At 49.7% G+C, this 8,268-nt stretch overlaps 1 protein-coding gene across 1 annotated transcript in view; it reads left to right on the forward strand.

Annotated features, from left to right (window-relative positions):
- The first annotated feature begins 4,178 nt into the window (after window positions 1-4,178).
- LOC102044251 (protein phosphatase 1 regulatory subunit 12B-like) overlaps window positions 4,179-8,268 on the forward strand; it is a 33,405-nt gene continuing 29,315 nt past the window's right edge. Inside the window, exon 1 of the mRNA XM_005426792.2 lies at window positions 4,179-4,769. Coding sequence (XP_005426849.1) covers window positions 4,668-4,769 — 102 coding nt within the window. The 5' untranslated portion in view covers window positions 4,179-4,667. The remainder of the gene's footprint in view (window positions 4,770-8,268) is intronic.

Consider the following 8,268-nt stretch of genomic DNA (forward strand, 5'->3'; position numbering starts at 1 on the left):
GATGTGGCACCTGGGGACATGGTTTTGTGGTAAACATGGCAGTGGAGGGGGAATGGTTGGACTCAACCTCAGAGATCTTTTCCAGCCTCAGTGGTTCTGTGACAGGTTCAAAGGAAAACACGAAGCCTGCTGCCTGCCTCTCCCTGTTCTGCTCCTCCAGCTGGGTTGTAGTTCACAGGTAGCTGTGCCACCCCATGTTCTTGCATCACTTGGCCCAGCACAGGAGGGGCTCACAGCAGGGGCTGTGAGAGCCCATCCTCAAAGGCTCAGGACCACAGTGCCATCTTAACCTGCTGCTAGCCCTGAGGCCAGCTGGGGAGGAAGTGTGACTGAATCCTCCCAGCCTCCAGATCAGGGTCCAAGGTGCCTGTTGGGAATGGTCCCTAGGAGTGCCCAGTGCTACCCAGAGTGCCCAGTGCTACCCAGATTAGCCCTGGTTGGCCAAGGACAAGATGGTGCCAGAGACCTTCCCCCTGCTAAGTGATCACAGGGCTGTGTGCTGCGGGGTTCCTGGCTGTGATTCATTTAGCAGATGTAGGCAGAGAGGCCCTGAGGAAAGTCACAGTGCTGAGAATGTCCTGGTGCTGTGTGGGCCCAGTTTGTGTTTTCTGCCCCAGCTGAGCCCTATGTAGCTGGAGACACCACTGTGCTCCCTGGGATGTGCCTGTACTGGGAGATAGAGGAGGTTTGGCTGCAGATGAAAGAGCTCAGCAGGATGGGAAGGAATTCAGTGAGGTACATGGTAAACCTAGTATGAAAAATGACAGCTAGGACTTTCAGGAGATAGTTTTGGGATAATTTGTTCCAAAAATACCAGCTACTCTCATTCTTCAAGTTGTATTAGAATTCTGCTCTCCCAAGAGGGCTTCTCCTCCTCTGCACTCAGGGAATGTGCCGTGGGCTTGCATCACCCCTGAGCATCTCTGCAGCTCTGGCTTGAACTCCCAGATTTGTTTCCCATTTTTGTCTGCTGCGGGTTGGAATGTTGCAGCACTGCTGACATTTGTTTTACCAGCATCATGTTCTGTAGGTGAAGATTTTCAACACAGATAAAAAGGGTGTATGTATTTTCCTCTCAAATATTCAGCTCAGGGTTTCATCCTATTTCTGATACATCATTTTCCTGCATATGAATTCTCTTGTCTAACTAATTTTAAAAATGGAGTACAAACACAGGCATCATCACCAAAGGAAGGGAGAGGACAGACATCTGAAGGGAAAAGGAAGTAGCAGAATCTGCTGTGCTGGAAGGACCCACAAGGACCATCAAGTCCAACCCCTGCCCTGCACAAACACCCCAACAATTCCACCCTGGGCATCCCTGGCAGCGCTGCCCAAACACTCCTGGAGCTCTGGCAGCCTCGGGGCTGGGTCAATTCCCTGGGGAACCTGGGTAGTGCCAGCACCCTCTGGGGAAGAACCTGACCAATTTTTGGGTGAAGGTATATGAAGAGTGATCATAGCCAAGGCCACAACTCTAACTATGGGAAAACACTCTTTACTATGAATATGGGAAAGACACAATGCTGTAGTATAGTTGTGCTGCTGTAGTCCAAGGTGAGAAGAAACTTTAAGGTGATTTTGCCTAGAAATAGGCCAGAGCATGAGGTCAACATTCAGACAGCCTCAGGGGATTGTGTGCAGTGGTTGTGGAAATGCTCATGGAAGATGATTTTTGTGCATGTCTTTCTGAAAGTTGTATAAATATTCCTTATAAAGTACACAGCACCACAGCTAAAGCATGGACCAGCCTGGTATTGACTGAGGAATCTCCTGAACAGACAGGAACAGTCAGATCTAAACAATGACCTTGAACATGACAGAGCTGAGGCTGTGAGGAATAGCAGCACTGTGAAGGAGAGTCATGTTTCATAATTGCACTGGGGACTACTTGAAAGTAAACTGTACAAACCAGCAGGAAGAAACCCCTAAATCAGGCATTTGTTGGAATAATGCTGAAGCCTGGCGTGTTTTGCCATATTGCATCTCTTGCTGCTCTCTGTGCCCTGGCTAATCAAGCCTCCCCTTCTCTCTAAATTGAGTTACTGTCCACCAAGATGTATTAATCAGTCTGTGTGAGATCCACACTGGGTCACTAAATAATTAGTGTGGAATGGCTCAGGGTGTATTTTGGATTTGGGCTGTGAGTTCTGTACCAAAATGTTGATTTTGGAGCTTTCCTGCCCCTCCTCAACAGAAACGTGACTGTGGAGGGATGGGAGAGTGGTTTATTTGGGACTGGATGGGAGGGGAAGCCAAACACTGCAATTTAGAGCTGTGTAGCTCCACCTTGGTGATTAAGCTGGGCTTTGTCAGCCCTGGAGCTGGGATTGGGACACTCCAGTGCACCACCAGCCAGTTCGCCCAGTTTCGCTTACACTGTTTTGAAACTCCAGAAACTGAGACTGGTGTGAAAGGATCACCCTGTGTGCAGGGTCTATAAATATGCCTCTGAAGCATCTGAATTACCTTGTTGTACAGCAGAGTTGGGCTCCAGGTACAGGGAGAGGTGTGTGATGAGTGCAGCAGATGGAGGCTGGAAAGATCAAGGTCCTGCCCCAGCCCTCTGGAGCAGCGGGGTGCCTGTCACTGCCTGCTCGTGTGTCTGGACTTCATTTCCTTACCTTGAAAGGGGAATGCAGAGATATTACCAGGCAGAATTAGACCTCTCCTAACCCCTTTTCCCCTCTCCTGCAGTCAGTGGATGATTAGTCCCCTCCCTCCTTGTCAAGAGGTATGGAGAAACCTGATATCACTGTGACTTTCTTAGAGCAGGAAAATCTGGCAGCCCCACCTCCTGCTCTCCCTGGTTACACAGTGATGCTGCTTTGCCCCTGGAAAGTGAAGATGCTGGATGGCAGGAGGAATTACTATAGCTGCTATTCCAAGTCTCTTCCCCAGCTCTGTGCCAGTTAAATTACTCAGAGGTGCCAAGCAGGGTGCAGAAATGAGCAAGATTTCAGAGCAATGCAGAGTGGGATAATACTCTTAAAATACTTTAATATAGATACTATTCTGCACTTCACAGAATAGTTTGTATTGGAAGAGACCTCAAAGCTCATATCACTCCACTCCACTGCCATGGTAGGGACACCTTGCACTGTCCCAGGTTGCTCCAAGCCCCTTCCAGCCTGGCCGTGGTAGAAAATGTTTGATATTAAGCAGATGTGAAGCTGGAGCAGGACAGACACTGCTGATGCAGTGGCAGGACATGCACCTGCTCTAAGTGACCCTGCCTTGACAGGGGGGTTGGACTGGATGATCTCCAGAGGTGCCTTCCAACCCTCAACCATTCTGTGATTCTCTGTGGTTCTGTGAGCTTGTTTGAGGCATTCTTCAAGCAAACATCCCATGGGCCCATTGCAGTGGGACACGAGGGACACACGCTCACCTTCGCAGGGACCCATCTCACCGCTGCCAGTGAGCTTGGGCAGCAGCAGAGCTGGGCAGAGAGAGGGGAGTTTGGAAGAGGCACATGCTCTCCACACCCTCTGTCCTTTCATCCGAGCTCCTCTCCCTCCTCCTTGATTCCAAAGGCTCCCTTGAACCAGGGTACATTACACAAGCTCTGCCGCCCTTCCACAGCTCAAACAGGCTTATGAGCAAACAACAGATATCTTGTTGTGCTGTCCAAGTGTGTCCTCCCTTTCATGGCATGAGCTGCTCCGTGGCCTTTAAATCGTCTCCCTTTGTTGCAGCCAGACACAACTTCTGGAATTTAGCCTCTGCAAAGTGCTGTCAGCTCACCTCCAACATCCCACTCACAGCCCACCAAGTCTCAGAAGCTCAAGAGGGATTTTCTCTTCTCTCCCTTTCCATTTTTTCTTTTTTTTTCCTGCCCAAATCCCAAAACCAATCCCAAACCCAATTTGGCAGCCCAAATCCCAAGCTGAAAGTGAATCGCTGCTGCTGGCTGCCCTCCAGCATTCCTCTTGGAGCGAGTCAGGATCTGGAATGTCAGAATGTCAGGAGGCAGCGGCGGGAGGGAGGGGAGAAGCCTGTGCGTGGGTAAGGGCGCCGGAGGGGGGAGGAGGAGGAGGAGGAGAAGGAGGATGGAACAAAACCCAACTTCAGCTGGACTGCCCCTTTCCAAACCAGCGTTTGTTCCTGATTTATGCTTTTGTGTTTCACTTAAAACGAGCAGCTCCATACAGCAGGGGCAGAGCTTGCGGCCGTGCTCTGGAGTAAATCAGGGTTTGCTTTTCCTTTCCTTTTTTTAACTTTTTTTGGCAAAAACTTCGTGTCTAGATATACCCAGCCAGTTTCCAGCTCTCTCCTTGAGCCGGGAGTTTCTGCCTCCTGCACTTCTGGGGAGAGGTTGGTCCCTCTGGGCCCGTGGCACGCTCTGGACGAGGGGAAATGTCCTTTTGCGGAGAAGTCGGGACGGGGCCCAGGCAGTGAGGCTGGCACAGAGCAGCACCCGGCGCTGGAGCACAGCAAGTCCTTGACACCTTCTCTGCTTCTGCTCGGACAAGAAACCTTGTGGAGCCTCAGGTCTTCCTGCAGCAGATTAATGCCTAAAATTATACACCCTAAACAGGAGGGTTTAATTACCAGAGCTGTGAATAGTTTAATTAGTTTGTTCTGACCTTGGAAGAAGGACCTGCCCAGCACTGTAGAGCGACAGGAGAGCAAGACTGGTGTTGCATCTCAGAGCCTGCGAGGCCATGTCGTCCCTGTACAGCAGGAGTAAGGAATACACTCGCAGCAGGAAGGCTCAGTCAGACTCTCCCCCGTCCTCTCCTTCCCCGATTGCAAAGACACTCAGAGTAAGCAGCTTTTTCCTTTCTGTATTCCCTGCTCAGCACATGCTCTGCAGAGCCCGGTGGTGGCGGTTTGTTGTCTTACCCTTGGAGACCTGTGCCTGTGGTTTCCTTTGGAAAGAGGATGGTTTAAATGAAACTTGGGATGGTGCCTCTGCAGCAACAGGTTTTAAGCAGCTGCCAGAGTCCCTGCACTGGGATTAGCTGTGTTAGTTGTGGAGGGAATGGCTGGGATGGTAGTTTCCACCTATCCTGGAGCGTGGCTCCCCTGGTAGGCTGTTGCTGGATGAAAACCTCCCTGGTAAAAACGAGGCAGAACCTGACCAGCTTGTTAAACTGCACTTTTTCCATAAACACTTTGATATCACTGGTGAAACAAGGTTTATGCTCAACTTTCACCCCTGGGGCTGGGCTGGCCGGTGCTGTAGTTTAGTAATTTCAACGCCACAAAAAATTGAATAAGACCACCTGTAGCAGAGGCAAGTCAAGGTAGTTACCTGTACTCCCCAAACCAGAGCTGGTATCCTCCTCTCCCAAGGTGTTGGAAAGTTGGGAATGCTTCCCAGCAGTGCTGCTGATAACTCCTGTCATGGGAGAAGCTGTCACAAACCCTCTGGGTCTGTATCATTGTACAGGCAGCCTCTTCACCATCAAGAAATATTATCATGCTGGAGTCAAAGCCTGGAGGAATTAGTTTTTAACAGCCAGGCTAATTTTAGATGGGAGCATTAAATTAATTCCAGCACTGGTATTTGCTCAAATCAGATATGCATTGCCTGCTCTGTTGGAAGGGACAGATCTTGGTCTGGAAAAATTATTGCCTGAAATATTTGAGTTTTAACCCACTGCTTTGGTATTACTGGAAGCAGTTCATGACCTAGGGAACTTCAGCCTCGAGGCTTCTGTGGCTGCTGGTTGCCTTGGGCTGTTAACTATAATCAGGAGCAGGTGGTTTCTTCCTTCTGCAGCTGGAGTGTCTTTGGGATGGTTCAGATAATCTAAAACTCTCCTCCTTGGGTTTGGATGGGCTTCCCTCATCAATTTAAGCACTGTCCTTACCACTCCTCCCTAAAGGGCTGCACTGTTGATCACCAGCCTGGTAACAGGTGGGGAACCATCCCAGTGTGCTGGAAATGGTTTCATTTCTTTCAAACCCCAAGTTTTTAAGATGAGGCATGTTCAGACTGACTCATTTCTCCCTCTCATGCATCTGGGCATATGAGTGAGTGACAAACATCTCACAAGAGCCCTGAGCTGTGCCTGGAGCAGATGACAGGAGGGGCTGGTTTCTCTGTCCAGGGCCATGAGGGGACTGCAGAGCTCCTGAGGGTCCGTGGGTGCCAGAGAAAGTGCTGGGAACTCTCAGGTGGGTAGAGGAGGTGCTCATTTCTCTCTCCATCACCACAATGAGATTTGCAGGCTCCTGGGGAGCTGTGGGTATTGGAGAAGGAGGTGGGAGCTCTCAGGTGGTTACAGAAAGGTGCCAGGTGGGAGTGAGAGGGCCTGGAGAAGAGCTTCTTGTTAGTGAGGTTTTGATGAAAACCAACACATGAGCACAGAAATCCTTGCAGTGGTAAGGCAGTGCCAGCTGTGACTCCACAGCATCTGCAGGGAAAAACCAGGTGGGGAATGCAGCAGCATCAGCTCGGGGTAGGAAACAGCCCTGGTGCTATGGAAATAGCCTGGGTTATGGAAATAGCCCGTGCCTTAAAAGGCTGATTGGGGAAGGAGTGACTTCAGGCTAAAATAAGGATCTGAGTTAACTCTTTCTCCAAGACAGTGTAATTTTGCCATGAGCAAGAGAAGGGAGTTTGGTTTACTCTGGGTTTGTCCCATGTGTTTATTCCTCCCCACCCACTCCCCCATGCCCACAGTAACAGGTCTGTGCCACGAGGAGCCACCACCCTTCATAAAGCAGGTAGGAATGTGATACCTTGGAGTCTTTTATCTTTCCGTGCTGTCCATTGACACCAGCAGAGCTGTGGGCTCTGAACATTCCCAGCTGAGCAGGGCTGTGAGCTCAGGCAGGCAGGAGCCTCACACATGGTGCACACAGGGAGAAAACTCCTGGAGAAGCAAGGAGGTTTGGCTGATCAAGGTGTCAGTGCCAAAAGCTACGTTAGATGTCATTTGCCAAGCAGTTTCCTGTGGCATCCCCTCTGCACTTGCACTGCTGCTTGGAATGCCCCTCCTTAGGAGTTTGGATAATATTGCCTGGGGTTTTTCTTCCTTTGATTGATGGGAAGTTCCCAAATGCACAGCTAAGCAAGGGAGCACTTTGCAGTGAACTCATGCAATCCATAAGAGAGGGAATATCCCTGCACAGGAGCTTCTGGTGACAGTGGGATGGGGTCCCTGTGCCAGGTCAGCACTGTCCCATAGCCCTGGGACCACCACAAACTAAAATACACAAATCCTGTTCAATCCCCCAGGGTAAGTGTTGCTTTAATGAGGATGTTCCTCAAAAGGGGAAACACAAACCCCTTTGAAATCAATTCAGATGGTCCCATTATTTGGCACAAGCTTCAGGTGTTTAGCAGTGGGTGCCTTGTCATGTTTTCCACCAAAGTGGTTTAGCTTGAGGTTTCTCCTCCTGAAAAAATAATATTCATTTCCAAGCATGTAATAGGCATCCAATGGCATGAAACCTGTTGTGTGCATTTAAGCATTTAAATTACAGGACTGGAAGGATGAGAGTGAAGTCAAGGACTGAAATTTTTATTTTTTTTAATTTCTATTACTGCTGGACTGGTCATTTTTTCATAGGAAAGGAAGTACCATGTAGTTTATGTTTAAGCTTATTCATCTGTTTGTTATGGTACTTTGTAACCCTTGTGCTTCTCCACAGGCTGTTGGTTAGGTGGGAAAACAAAAGTTAAGGAGAATGCATGCTCCTAACTTTCTGCACAGATTCCAGTTGCAGCTTTTTATTTGTTTTCCACCTCTTTGTCAAACCTTCCCCTTTTTTATAAACTGCTCCTTCTTGATTTATTAGCTGATATTTTTTGCTGTAAAAAAGACCATCAAGATTTAAAACTGTCATTGATGTGTGTGGGCTGCTGTTTCAGTAGTGGCTGCATCTGTGTGGCTGCCATCACTTATAATCCCAGAACGGTTTGGGTTGGAAGAAATCTTAAAGCCCACATTGTCCCATGGGTGGGGACACCTTCTACCAGCCCAGGTGGCTCCAAGCCCTGTCCAGCCTGGCCTTGGACACTTCCAGGGATCCAGGGGCAGCCACAGCTGCTCTGACCACCCTCACAGCCAAAAATTCCTTCCCAATATCCCATCTAACCCTGCCCTCTGGCAGTGGGAAACCATTCCCTCTTGTTCTGTCACTCCAGCCCTTTGTCCAAAGTCCCTCTCCAGCTCTCCTGGAGCCCCTTTAGGCACTGGAAAGGGCTCAAAGGACTCCCTGGAACCTTCTCCAGGTGAACACCCCCAGCTCTCCCAGAGGGGCTCCAGGCCTCAGAGCCGCTCTGTGGCCTCCTCCGGGCCCTCTCCA

This window comes from Geospiza fortis, unplaced genomic scaffold (assembly GCF_000277835.1).
Source record: "Geospiza fortis unplaced genomic scaffold, GeoFor_1.0 scaffold26, whole genome shotgun sequence".
Taxonomy (NCBI): Eukaryota; Metazoa; Chordata; class Aves; order Passeriformes; family Thraupidae; genus Geospiza; species Geospiza fortis.